The 14,791-nt window shown below is 38.8% G+C and overlaps 1 protein-coding gene across 4 annotated transcripts in view; it reads right to left on the bottom strand.

Moving 5' to 3' along the window:
* Nucleotides 1–6,607, bottom strand: part of PHF20L1 (PHD finger protein 20 like 1) — a 584,626-nt gene extending 578,019 nt beyond the window's left edge. For 3 of the 4 annotated variants that reach the window (XM_053715368.1, XM_053715369.1, XM_053715370.1), the window contains exons 1-2: nt 6,437–6,607; nt 3,191–3,302 (exon numbers count right to left, since the gene is read on the bottom strand). In XM_053715368.1, the coding sequence (XP_053571343.1) occupies nt 3,191–3,273 (83 nt within the window). In that variant the 5' untranslated portion in view covers nt 3,274–3,302; nt 6,437–6,607. Of the gene's footprint in view, nt 1–3,190; nt 3,303–6,436 lie in introns of those variants that run through there. The other variant, XM_053715371.1, reaches the window with a different exon arrangement.
* Nucleotides 6,608–14,791: the final 8,184 nt, after the last annotated feature.

Here is a 14,791-nt window from a genome sequence, read left to right as displayed (position 1 = left end):
TTGATATTAAGTTTTGTGATGAGATTGTCATTTTTCGTTCCAATGTTTGTTGCACAAGTTATCATTCAAACAATTTATGTTAAATAATGCAATTTATTTGTAATTTGTATAGCTCAAGTTATAAGTATAAATAAGTGAAAATGTTACAATATTGAAAAGTATTAACCTGCCCCCAACCGTTTATTTCATAATGCCACCCAGCTATAAACATTTTCTGTGGAGAACACTGTATGTAAAGCTGCTTTCTGCTGACCCTTCCATGCGAGCTATGCTTGTGCAGGCTTTGCACGGTGGTCAAGTGCACCTTTACTCTTGCTGCTTGGCAATGATACAGAGTTTTTTGTTTGTTTTTATCCTGACCAGTCCTTAAGCAGACTTACTTGGTCATCACCATCCAGTTCCTCTTATCTTATTGACATTTTATTCAGTGAAAATTGCAAGCAGGAAACATTTAACTATCTTTCTATCACTTCCCCCTGCTTTGTAAGAGTCAACTTTTGCACATGCCACGTCTTTTTTTTATCCTTAAAATTTAGCAAAAAAACAGTATTTGTGCATTACAATTTGCAGATATATGTTGAGTTTAAAAAGGGAAATGTATCAGTTTGTCCACTGCAAAGACTACATTAACTCCATAAAAAAAAAAAAGTATTTTGTACCTGGTCAGTGGTGCCCAAACATACAACTGTAATATGGAAGGCTCCAAGCTATAGCTGCCACTGTTTGTAATCAAAGCTCCATCACATTCCACCCACAATTAAAAGTATACAATGGATATAAAAAGTCTACACCCCCCTGTTAAAATGGCAGGTTTCTGGGATGTAAAAAAATGAGACAAAGATAAATAATTTCAGAACTGTTTCCACCTTTAATGTGACCTATAAACTATGCAACTCAGTTGAAAAACAAACTGAAATTGTTTAGGTGAAGGGAAGTAAAATTTAAATAATATGGTTGCATAAGTGTGCACACCCTTAAACTAATACTTTGTTGGAGCACCTTTTGATTGTATTACAGCACTCAGTATTTTTGGGTATGTGTCTATCAGCATGGCACATCTTGACTTGGCAAGATTTGCCCACTCTTCTTTGCAAAAACACTCTAAATCTGAATACGAGGGCATCTCCTGTGCACAGCCCTCTTCAGATCACCCCACAGATTTTCCCTTGGATTCAGGTCTGGACTCTGGCTGGGCCATCCCAAAAGTTTAATCTTCTTCTGGTGAAGCCATTCCTTTGTTGATTTGGATGTATGCTTTGGGTCGTTGTCATGCTGAAAGATGAAGTTCCTCTTCATGCTCAGCTTTCTAGCAGAAGCCTGAAGGTTTTGTGCCAATATTGACTGGTATTTGGAACTGTTCATAATTCCCTCTACCTTGAATAAGGCCCCAGTTCCAGCTAAAGAAAAACAGACGCAAAGTATGATGCTACCACCAAAATGCTTCACCGTGGGTATGGTGTTCTTTTGGTGATATGCAGTGTTGTTTTTGCGCCAAACATATCTTTTGAAATTATTGCCAAAAAGTTCAACCTTGGTTTCATCAGACCATAACACCTTTTCGCATATGCTTTTGGGAGACTTCAGATGTGTTTTTGCTAAATTTAGCTGGGCTTGGATGTTTTTCTTCGTAAGAAAAAGCTTCCGTCTTGCCATCTAACCCAAAGCCCAAACATATGAAGAATATAGGAGATTGTTGTCACATGTACTACACAGCCAGTACTGGCCAGATATTCCTGCAGCTCCTTGAATGATGCTGTGGGCCTCTTGGCAGCCTCCCAGACCAGTTTTCTATTTGTCTTTTCATCAATTTTGGAGGGACATCCAGTTCTTGGTAATGTCATTGTTGTGCCATATTTTCTTCACTTGATGGAGACTGTCTTCACTGTGTTCCATGGTATATCTATTGCCTTGGAAATTATTTTGTACCCTTCTCCTGACTGATACCTTTTAACAATGAGATCCCTCTGATGCTTTGGAAGCTCTCTGCAGACCATGGCTTTTGTGTAGGACGCAACTAAGAAAATGTCAGGAAAGACCTACTAGAACAGCTGAACTTTATTCAGGGTTAATCAGAGGCACTTTAAATTATGGCAGGTGTGTGATGACTCCTGTTTAACATGGTTTTGAATGTGATTGCTTAATTCTGAACACAGCTACATCCCCAGTGCAGCCACATTATTTTAGTTTTTTTTGTTTACTTCCCTCCACCTTAAAGATTTCAGTTTGTTTTTCAATTGAGTTGTGTAGTTTATAGGTCACATTAAAGGTGGAAAAAGTTCTGAAATGTTTTATCTTTGTCTAATTTTTTTACATCACAGAAACCTGACATTTTAACAGGGGTGTGTAGATATATATATATATATATATATATATATACACACACACACACATACGTACATATGTGGCACCACTTCTTTGTGACAGCTGTGTGCAATCTTCCTTCTAGTGTCATAAAAGCTAGAAAGGAAAGACTTGTTGCTGATTCTCAGAAATGTATCCAGGTTTTATATGTAAGAAACTAAAGTATCAGAAATCAATGGTGTATTTTATGACACAAGCCCTTGTCAGACTAGTAAAAATAAATAAAAAGATGAACACCATGTGTATTTAATATGAAATCCTAATAAATTAAAGAAGACATAGGACTAATTTGCACAAGAGGTTTGTTACAATTTTTAGTGATCCAATAAAAAGCACATAAAACAAGATCTCATGTGGTATATAAAATATAAGACTATCACTAGCAGATACAAATGTGCATAAACACACATTTTTTACTTTCAAAGTGTGTCATTACAAAAATACAATTATTTTAAAAATATATAATATTGCAAGTCAACATATGGTTGATCTTTGATTTTATTTTTATTTTTATTTTTTTTAAGTGTGATGAGAGAAATTAGCACCAAAGACTAGACAGAGTGCAGGAGTTGCAAACTGTTATAATCTCTTTGGAGGGGGTCACTAGTTGTCCTATATTAGAGGTGTTTAATCTGTTTTTTTAGGCATTCTAAACAATCAGCATAGTACCAACAAAAGTATATTTATCATGGGGGGGTTTTAAACCTTCTAGATGGTGAAACTAAAATTCAATACAAACAAATCCAAAATCCATGGTTATTTAAAGTGTTTTACAGATAATCTTTACTTTGGTGTTAAGTATTATCTAAAATACAAATTGCATCCATACCATTTTTGCAAGTAGTCTTGAGCTTCTAAGCGTGCACCTATCTCAAATGTGATTCCTGGACGACTTGGGGGGTCTTTACTCATCTTAGCTCCGATTCTTGTTTTTGAGAAACCTGAGAATAAAGAAAAAAAATATCTTTCTAGAAAATGGAAAATCCTGCAGTAATCAAGGCATTACTATTCTTTGGAAACTGAAGGTTAATGTTGTCAGCACAAAAATACAGCTTGTGTCAACAAGAAAATAAAAAAACATGGTTATAAGTAGATTTAGAATGACAAACAAGAATTATTACCAGAATATGCAAAAAAAAGTTATATCTACGTAAAGCACTTTCTGTATGATTAAATCTTCAAACTGCGTGCCCACTGTCTAAAAAAATGTAATCTCACAATGTCCCAGATTAAAGGGACAATAAAAGCAAAATTATACTTTCATGGTTCCGATAGAACATGCAATTTTTATAGAATTTTCAGTTTACATCTATTATAAAGTTACTTTGTTCTCTTGGAATCCTCTGTTGAATTAATTCAGCACAGGTGTACCTTAATCTGGGTGACCACTGTTAGGCCGCTGCACAGCATCAGATAACATTTCACTGGCTCTGACTGAAGCATGTGTAGAGGACAAATGCGCATACAATACTATAAACTCAGTGGATTTAAAGGGATAGGAAAGTCAAAATTAAACTTGCATGATTGATAGAGCATGTAATTTTAAGACACTTTTAAATGTACTTCTATTTTCAAATGTGCTTCGTTCTCTTAGAATCCCTTGTTAAAAAATGAATACGCATATATCATACACTAGTGGGAGCTGCTGCTAATTGGTGCCTGCACACATTTGTCTCTTGTGATTGGCTAGATAGATATTTTCAGCTTCCTGTCAGTAGTGCAATGCTGTCCCTTCAGCAATGGATAACAAGAGAATTAAGAAAATTTGATAATAGAAGTAAATTGGAAAGTTGTTTAAAATTGTATGTTCTATCTGAATCATAAAAGAAAATTTTGGGGTTTACTATCCCTTTAATGAACATTAAAAGTAGCATTATTCATACAACACAGGCGGCTTGAAAACAGAGAGTATATAGATTTGCTATTTGTGAGCCTTGTTTAGTTAGTTATGGGCCCCGAACAAATAGTTGTGCATAGGCATAAAGAACAATTTAGTTGCATATAAATTCACCCCTAGAGTAGGGTGAGATTAAAGAGAAATGCATATGAGCACAAAATATTAGTTAGGCAAAAGGAGTGAAATGAATAAAATGGTTAAAATATAGCTTTAATTGTTGCTAAATTAAAATGACAGCACAAAGTGAAAGACAGATACACTGTTTGCTGCCCAGCACCAAAATGTAAAAAGCACTACACTGCTGGTGCTAATTAAAGGGATATTGAACCCAATTTTTTTCTTTCATGATTCAGATAGAGCGTGAAATTAAGCAAATATCTAATTTACTCCTATTATCATTTTTTCTTCATTCTCTTGCTATCTTTATTTTAAAGTAGAATATGTATACTCTCCAGCACCTTTGTATCAAACGGGTGACCACGCCATCCTGGACTCCACACCAACAAGTCCCAAATACAATGTAGAAAAAGAGAGGCAGATGGCAGCACTCCAGAGTATCTTTATTTTTAAAAGCAGAAATGTAAATCTTAGCAGCCAGCCCATTTTAGGTTCAGCACCATGGATAGTGCTTGCTTATTGGAGGATGACATTTACCCACCAATAAGCAAGCATAACCCAGGTTCTCAACCAAAAATGGGCCAGATCCTATGCATCACATTCCTGCTTTTTAAATATAGATAGCAAGAGAACAAAGAAAAAAATAATAGGAGTAAATTAGAAAGTTGCTTAAAATTGCATACTCTATCTGAATCATTAAAGAAAAAAAGTTGGGTTTAGTGTCCCTTTAAAGAACTTATTTTGACCGTAGTTTATAATAAAGTTATGTCTCTATCACATAACGTTGTAGTGAGGAGTGTATAGAATAACACATTCAAATGCGGTCTGGGTTTTCACAGATACTGGGTTACATATGTGGGGGGAAAAAGGGGTGGACACCTGGATAAACCAGAACTTTGTTACATTTGTTGCACAAACTCTTACTAAATGTCAGCTATCTACATAGATTTAAAGTAATGATTTGACCTGCTTAGTAACTGTCGTTTTCAAATAGACACTTAAATAGTGCAGCAGGCATCAATATCATTTAATTTCAGTCGATTTTGAGAATTAGCAAGTGTGTGGATGGTATATATATATATATATATATATATATATATATATTTATTTGTGATGTCCACTGCTATGAACTTCTACTACAGTGTTAGGCGAGTAAGTTGAGCACAATTGTGCCGCTATATTAAGTAACTGAATAGGTTATCTACTCATGAGTAGTATTACTTAGCATCATGTTCATTGGTAATCAGATTTTAAATGTTGCTTGCTACAGACAGGCTGTTTTGCCAGGAATATAGCGATTAAGCTAAGGTAAGTATATGTTAAGTCTATATTGTGCAATATAGACTTAACATATACTTACCTTAGCTTAATCATCCTTAAACTGCAGTGTATCATCCTGATCCCTTATAATGTGGCTCACACCTTGAGCCTTCTTCTATTTCTCTGACTCCAGCCAGACACTCTAACCCTAAAACAAATATAATTTTACTACTTCCCAGTTTTCTATTTCTTAAACTCAAACATCAGCTTCTCACATTTGTCAATTATTCTATATTTCCATAGCTCTCTTGGTCTTTTTTTCTCACCTTAAAACACCAAGTGTTTTTTCCTTAAACTCTATAATCTAAATGAACTTGGCCACAGATATATCTCACCCCTTGAAAACTTAGTCTCTAATTTTATTACCACATAAGTTTAGTGATCCCGTACCGATTAGGCTCTCGTTGCTTACCTCCTAAATTTCACTCAGATCTACCAATCCATTTACATACATTACCTCAGACTGCCATTTGCTAACCAGCTACATTTCGGGTGTGTCTCTGGCACCTCGGTTTATATTTCCCTGTTCCCCAGCCACTCTCTTCCCATTACCACAGACTGCCAGTCTGACCCACTATTCATTACTGTTGCTAACAAGTCAGTCTCTTACCTGTTCTCCAGCCTGGTTTACTACTCTGTGCCCGTAATGGTTCTGTCACTTAGCGCTTACCTCAAACACCTCCCAGCGCTAAAGACACCCCGAGTCTCCCATTTGCTCCTCCCGATCTCTCCCATTCTCACCTCCAATCTCTGTCCTTGTTCAGTACGTTGCTCCGTACATGCAAGGCGCTAGCACTTCTCTCGGTTCGCACAATTTAGTCTCCGGGGAGCTTCATTTTCCCCTTAGCACCTCAGCCGAACTACCTCCCGCAGTTCCCAGAGAACCCTCTGACTGCTCCCAAAACCAGCCAATCACAGGCCGCGACGACACTGTGTTGAGACAAGAGACTTCCGGGTCAGCGCAGAATACTGACGCATACGCCGCTGTCTCCAAGGTGAATTGTCACATGACTTCCTGTCACCTTGGCAACGCCTTCCTCATTTCGAGAAGGTGGTCATGTGAGACAAAAGTAGGCGGTACCTATTCGCAATTTTGTCAAAGAGAGTGGTACCTGGGTTTGTTGATTGCTATTTGCTTAAAACTTGTGTTTACCTTTATTCATTGTGTGACTTCCTCATCATCCAGCAACTAATAAATACACAGACACATTGTAACAATATCAAAACCAGCAGTTCCTCCCGCTCTGTCTTTTTATGGTGTTAAAATACGTTGTTGCTAATCTATCTAGTGTATTAGTAAATCCCTTTTGTTGTACCTACTAGGCCAGATGTATCAAGCACGAGGAGAGCTGTCCTTGTAATTCTAATGTTTCTCCTCGGCTCTTCTTTACCCACAGACAGTCTCAGCACCAGATGAAATTCTCTTGGGAAATACTGATCACCAAGTGGGTGCACGTAGCTGAGGTTACTGCATACCCCCCTACCAATCGGTAGGTGGCTTCACCAGCTTCTGCGTGCCCCCCCCCCCCTTATATACTGGACACCTGGAAACCCTAAATAAGATAGAGACTTAACATTTTTGGTCTCAAGTGCACCTCCTGTGAGGATTCCTCTATCCTCTTTTACTTTTCATTAAAGTAGCTTCTAGGGTTGCACCAATACTAGTATCGGTATCAGTTCCGATACCAAGTATTTGCATGAGTACTTGTACTTGTGCAAATAAACCGATACCTCCAATTCCTACCCATATGCCATCTTGTGGCGTTTTTCAAACTGTATGTTTCCATTTCATTTTAAGCTGGAGTGGAGACTAAACTAAAAATTGTTCACTTCTGTTCTGCCAATACAAATTGCTGTTATTTGTATTATTTTACGTCAGAGCAGTGCTTTAAAAGCTGCTACTTTACAACTGGAAGCCTCTCATCTTGCACAATTATGCTCAAAACATACTGTACTCTGAGGAACACCCTTAGCCAGGGCTGGACTGGGAATAAAAAGCAGCCCTGGAAAAATATGAAGACCAACCCTATTTTCTGTTGAGTCAGTAGAATGCAAATGCCCAATTTTTCTCAAAGGGGATTACTGGGACACTCCTTCCCCAATATTATTTTCAGAATTAAATTATACAACTTTGTATTAAGTACAAGTGTCAGATTTATCAGTTATATAGGCACCCTACAACCCATTTGCATCCAGTAATCGCCCCTTTAAATTGTATCTTTCCAATCCCAGCTGCTGCAGCTGTTATTTATTGTTGTTATTATTAATATATGTTAGTGTAATAATTTTATTTATAAACATGTTCTGTGAACTTTGTGACAACAAGCACATAAAACTGTTTTATTATTTCAAAATGTCTTTTGAGATACAGTTCATAATTATAAAGAAGCAATCTTAAATCATTAGTCTGTATTGTGCTTGGTAAACTGTCATGACATTAAAAAAGTATCGGTAATTGGTATCGTGAGTATTTGAAAAAAAAGTATCGGTATTTGTACTCGGTCTTAATAAAATGGTATTGGTGCAAACCTAGTAGCTTCCCACTAAACTCACATTAACAAACAACAAAATTAGCTTTATTGCACAACCACATACAACAAACCTATTTTCCAGTGATCGTATGCTTGTTGAATGCTCAAATATTTTATAATACAAAGTTTAATTACAGGCAGTAAATAAGGTAGTATTTGTGTTTTATGTTATTAAAATCAGTGGGGGCTTTTTGGTTACTGATGCATGCTTTGAGGATTCCATAGCGTCCCAGCTTGTGAAGTACTCAGTATAGTTGTCCCTGTACGACATGGATTTTTTGACTGGGAGTGTGTGATTTTGAGTTTGAGAGGCTATTTCTTATTATGTTTTGTACTAGCAAAAAGGGTCAGTTTGATAAGGACCTAACAGCAGGGGTTTCTATCTCCTCCCTCAAAGGGACGCACTCTCTTTGCCCTCTTTCTCAGTTCTCACTCAGCTTATGCTGCAGCCAATGTTGCCTGCTGCTGATTCTCCTCCTCCCCCAAGAGCCTAATTCCTGCCTCAAAACAGCAGGAGCACCTCAGCCGAACTACCTCCCACAGTTCCCAGAGAACCCTCTGACTGCTCCCAAAGCCAGCCAATCACAGGCCGCGACAACACTGTGTTGAGACAAGAGACTTCCGGGTCAGCGCAGAATACTGACACATACAACACACAGAGAAAGTCCAGCACTCACAAGCTCTCAGCTAAGATTAAAAGCAAAAATGGAAGGGTTAGTTACCGCATTTGGCCAAATGGGACAAGCCCAGGTACCACGTCAAGGTCCCTTCCTGTCTGGGGTTAACTGCCTGTGACTCTGGGGACAGCACAACTTGCTGTGAGTGCCAGTGAGCACCCAGGGCTGAGCATGTTGCTGGGTCATTGAATGTGTACCCGGGCCGGTCTGAGAGTGCATTCTCCTTCCGTGTTTTGTATATGTCTGGGGTGATTACATAAGCCTGTGCACCCTTCACTTGTTCCCAGTTTGTTGGATTGAGAGCTTGCATTGTGTAGCTGTTTTGAGGTCCCAGGTTTTTGGAAGGGATCTTGACGTGGTACCTGGGCTTGTCCTATTTGGCCAGATGCGGTAACTAACCTTTCAATTTTGCTTTTAATCTTAGCTGACAGCTTGTAAGTGAGTGCTGGACTTTCTCTGTGTGTTGTATTAATTTGTTTTGTAATTTTCCCTTTGGTTCTTGCACCCAGACCTGTCTGGGGTTAACTTCCTGTGACTCTGGGGACATCACAGCTTCCTGTTAGTGCCAGTGAGCACCCAGGGTTAAGCATGTTGCAGGGTCATGGGATGTGTACCCAGTCCGGTCTGAGAGTGCAGTCCCCTTCCGTGTTTTGTATATGTCTGGGGTGACTACATAAGCCTGTGCACCCTTCACTTTTTCTTAGTTTTTCTTAGCCGCTGTCTCCAAGGTGAATTGTCACATGACTTCCTGTCACCTTGGCAACGCCTTCCTCATTTCGACAAGGTGGTCATGTGAGACAAAAGTAGGCGATACCTATCCGCAATTTTGTCAAAGAGAGTGGTTTGTTGATTGCTATTTTCTTAAAACTTGTGTTTACGTTTATTCATTGAGTGACTTCCTCATCATCCAGCAACTAATAAATACACAGACACATTGTAACAATATCAAAACCAACAGTTCCTCCCGCTCTGTCTTTCTATGGTGTTAAAATACGTTGTCGTTCATCTATCTAGTGTATTAGTAAATTCCTTTTGTTGTACGTACCACACCTACTAGGCCAGATTTATCAAGAACGAGGAGAGCAGTCCTTGTAATTCTATGCGCCTAGATTACGAGTTTGGCGTTAGCCTTAATAAGCAGCGTTGAGAGGTACTAACGCTGCTTTTTAACGCCCGCTGGTATTACGAGTCTGGCAGGTACAGGTGTACCGCTCACTTTTCTTCCGCGACTCGAGGCTAACGCAAATCCCCTTACGTCAATTGTGTATCCTATCTTTTCCATGGGATTTGCCTAACGCTGGTATTACGAGTCTTGGAAGAAGTGAGCGGTAGACCCTCTCCTGTCAAGACTCCTACCGCATTTAAAAGTCAGTAGTTAAGAGTTTTATGGGCTAACCCCGGAACATAAAACTCTTAACTAAAGTGCTAAAAGTACACTAACACACCTAAACTACCTATTAACCCCTAAACCGAGCCCCCCCCCCCACATCGGAAACATTTTAATAAATATATTAACCCCTAATCTGCCGATTGGACATCGCCGCCACATTAATAAATATATTAACCCTAACACTAGTTAAATTTTATTAACCCCTAATCTGCCGTCCCTAACATCGCCGACACCTACTTACATTTATTAACCCCTAATCTGCCACCCCAACTTTGCAGCTACTATATTAAAGGTATTAACCCCTAAACCTAAGTTTAACCCTAACCCCCCCCCTAACTTAATTTAAATTGAACAAAATAAATTTAACATAATTAAATAAATTATTCCTATTTAAAACTAAATACCTATAAAATAAACCCTAAGATAGCAACAATATAACTAATAGTTACATTGTAGCTAGCTTAGGATTTATATTTATTTTACAGGCAACTTTGTAATTATTTTAACTAGGTACAATAGTTATTAAATAGTTATTAACTATTTAATAACTACCTTGCTAAAATAAGTACAAAAATACCTGTAAAATAAATCCTAACCTAAGTTACAATTAAACCTAACACTAAACTATCATTAAATAAATTATCTAAACTACCTACAATTAATTACAATTAAATTAAATAAACTAAATTACGGAAAAAAACAAACACTAAATTACAGAGAAAAAAAAAAGAATTACAAGAATTTTAAACTAATTACACCTAATCTAATCCCCCTAATAAAATAAAAAAGCCCCCCAAAATAATAAAATTCCCTACCCTATACTAAATTACAAATAGTTTAGTTTTAGGTGTAATTGTAACTTAGGTTAGGATTTATTTTACAGGTAATTTTGTACTTATTTTAGCTAGGTAGTTATTAAATAGTTAATAACTTTTTAATAACTATTGTACCTAGTTAAAATAATTACAAAGTTGCCTGTAAAATAAATATAAATCCTAAGCTAGCTACAATGTAACTATTAGTTATATTGTAGCTATGTTAGGGTTTATTTTATAGGTAAGTATTTAGTTTTAAATAGGAATAATTTATTTAATTATGTTAAATTTATTTCGTTTAATTTAAATTATATTTAAGTTAGGGGGTAGACTTAGGGTTAGACTTAGGTTTAGGTGTTAATAAATTTAATATAGTAGCGGCGGCGTTGGGGTCGGAAGATTAGGGGTTAATAAATTTAATATAGTTGCGGCGACGTTGGGGGGGCAGATTAGGGGTTAATAAATATAATGTAAGTGTCGGCGATGTTGGGGGCAGTAGATTAGGGGTTTAGAGGGATAATGTAGGTGGCGGCGGTGTCCGGAGCGGCAGATTAGGGGTTAATAATATAATGTAGGTGTCAGCGATAGCGGGGGCGGCAGATTCACCAAGTGGGTGCACGTAGCTGAGGTTACTGCATACCGCCCTACCAACCGGTAGGTAGCTTCACTGGCTTCTACGCTGCATGCCTCCTCCCCCCCCCCCCGTTATATACTGGACACCTGGAAACCATAAATAAGATTGAGACTAACCATTAAAGTAGCTTCCCACTAAACTCACATTAACAAACAACAAAAGTAGCTTTATTGCACAACCACATACAACAAACCTATTTTCCAGTGATCGTATGCTTGTTGAATGCTCAAATATTTTAGAATACAAAGTTTAATTACGTGCAGTAAATAAGGTAGTATTTGTGTTTTATGTTATTAAAATCAGTGGGGGCTTTTTGGTTACTGATGCAAGCTTTGAGGGTTCCATAGCGTCCCAGCGTGTGAAGTACTCAGTATAGTTGTCCCTGTATGACTCTGATTTTGTGACTGGGAACGTGTGTGATTTTGAGATTGAGAGGTTATTTCTTATTATGTTTTGTACTCACAAAAAGGGTCAGTTTGATAAGGACCTGATAGCAGAGGTGTCTATCTCCTCCCTCAAAGGGGTGCACTCTCTTTGCCCTCTTTCTCAGTTCTCACTCAGCTTATGCTGCAGCCAATGTTGCCTGCTGCTGATTCTCCTCCTCCCCCAACAGCCTAATTCCTGCCTCAAAACAGCAGGAGGGGTGGTGGCAGACACGCAATACGATGAAAGTAAAGACAGACAACGCCTTCCTGCTCGATGACGTCACAGCAACTAGAGGCATTCCTTAAAGAAACTCTGTTTCCGGATTTGGGCCACATTGGATCATGGTACTTGTAGTTTCAGGGAGATTGCATTTTATTTGCAGGCGTCAGGGAGCCGCTATTACAATGAGGGAGACTCCCTGAACTTCAGGGAGAGTTGGGATGTCTGAACATGCAAAGTTTCAGCCTCATAGGCCTTAATCGTACACTGCTGCGGCATTTCTGTTTTTACTTTTTGCTCTGCTCTACTTTAGAGAAGTACATTTGTGCCCTCAATTGTATCAAAAAATGGTTTGTTTATTTTACGCTTCTCCATAGGAGAGCTGAGGAGATGCAATGATAAATTTATCCAGTTGGATTAGTATCTGCACTTTATTTATCATTGAAAATAAACAATTATTCTCCATGTAAGTCATATATAAACCAATAGAAATATTTATACAGCCCCACTAGTAGCTTTGTTAACCCCCCCTCTTCAACAAACTGTCATGGAAGAAAATAGATCTAAGTTTTCATTGTTTTTGTGCTTCTCATTTAGCTTTTACAGATGATTTTTGTGCCCCAGTAAATATTAATATTGTGCTCTGTAATGTATTAATTTTGCTCTCCATTATATATTATTTTGGCACCCCAATAAATATTTTTTTGCACTTCAATATAAATTATTATTGCAAATGGGATCAGAAGCTTCTTACCGTCTAGTCATAGATAGGGTTGGCAGCTGTCCTTTAAAAGAAATTCTGGACAGTCAAGCAGATCATGAGACATTATAAGCAATAGACTATACGGGTCTATATATATTAGGGTGACCACATTTCCAAACTGCCATTCAGGGACCCCCCCCCCCAAAAAAAAAAAAAAAAGATTTTGATATCTTTTTTTTTTTTTTGTGCCAATTTCTGAAAGAAAAAAGAAAAAAAGCAAACAGTGGACACCAGTTTAGACCCTTCCAGGTACCGTTGGTAGAAAAATATCAGGAAAATATTAGCTACAATTATTGGGGTGCGGTTGAGAGGGTATCAGATTTCTCAGTGCCTAGGGCAGCACAAAAGAGCACAGGCATCCACTCCTCAGATAAACTCACAGGCACAAATACACAAAACAGACATGGAGCACCTCATGCATGTTATACACATACATAATGCACAAATCATTTAAGGCATAATTAGAACTGTTGCCTGGATGACATTTAACTGACAAGACAGGTATATTTAAGGTTAAAATGTTGGTATTTCCACAAAACAAACGTATCTTCTAAAATTGCTTGGTCTGATTTAAAAAACAAACAAACAGACTTCCGGTGGGTGGCGTTCCAAGATGGCTGCACTTTTCTGAAGCTCTGAGACACCTTGAGAAAGCAAAACCTTTATGCAGCCTGAATTCACTGCCATCTGCATATCTCTTGACAGTTACGTGTCTGAGAACTAAGGCGGATAGAGAAATTACCATCTTCTCTCCCACGGAGGCCATAGTAAAAGCAAGAAGCCATTTGGCAACGTGGCGTGTTTTACAGCGCCACATTGTACATAGCAAATATCACATAACCTTTTCTGTTGGTTTCCTACCTGATGGAGGCAGAACAATATGTTATTACACAGATATTTGACTCTTTCCTACCTATGTTTGACCGTTTGGCCTGCAGTCTTAAAACCCTGCATGAAGTGATTCGGCTGACTGGGGAGGCCCATCGTAAGACACCTGAGCCTGTGAATAAGCAAATTGGCTCCGCAGTATGGGACTCGCCACACGATACCGCTACAACTCTGCAGAGTCGCACCGCATCTGATAACCCAACAACCCTACTTCTAGACCTGACCAAAGGATCCTTGCCCTGCCACTCAGAACACAAGTTGCACTCACCTGAGGAGATCCGTGAAATCTGCACCCCAATGGAGGTCCTAATACAGGACACGGAGGGACAGGGCGCGGAGCTGACGGGTATAACAGTATCGCTGCAGGACTTTTCCATAACTGATGGCGATACCCCACACCATTCAAGTCTTGACCCGCGAAGGCCCCTTCCTGAATTTCCACCTGGGCTCTCTGCACTTGTAGGGGGCGCGGCCATGTCTCCCCTTCGACACCGGCAAATGTATCTGTCGGATGGAGATCCTTTCCCGTTTTTGTCTACACAGCGAGCAAGTTGGCTGCCTGACCGTTGCCCCTTGGGGGTACCTGGACTCACCCGCAGAGCTAGAGGCATTGGCTGACATACTCCTCTGAGACTAACTCACCCATTTTCACGGTGCGGCTCCCCTCTGCTTGGTGGGTCATGCTGATGCGGGGGAGACTTGCCACCACCTTTGTATTATCTACTAGATGCCTCGGCATATCTCCACGTGGTA

Source organism: Bombina bombina, chromosome 5 (assembly GCF_027579735.1).
Source record: "Bombina bombina isolate aBomBom1 chromosome 5, aBomBom1.pri, whole genome shotgun sequence".
Lineage (NCBI taxonomy): Eukaryota > Metazoa > Chordata > Amphibia > Anura > Bombinatoridae > Bombina > Bombina bombina.
The sequence above is the reverse complement of the archived record's forward strand: the minus strand, read 5'-3'. Positions and strand labels throughout refer to the sequence as shown.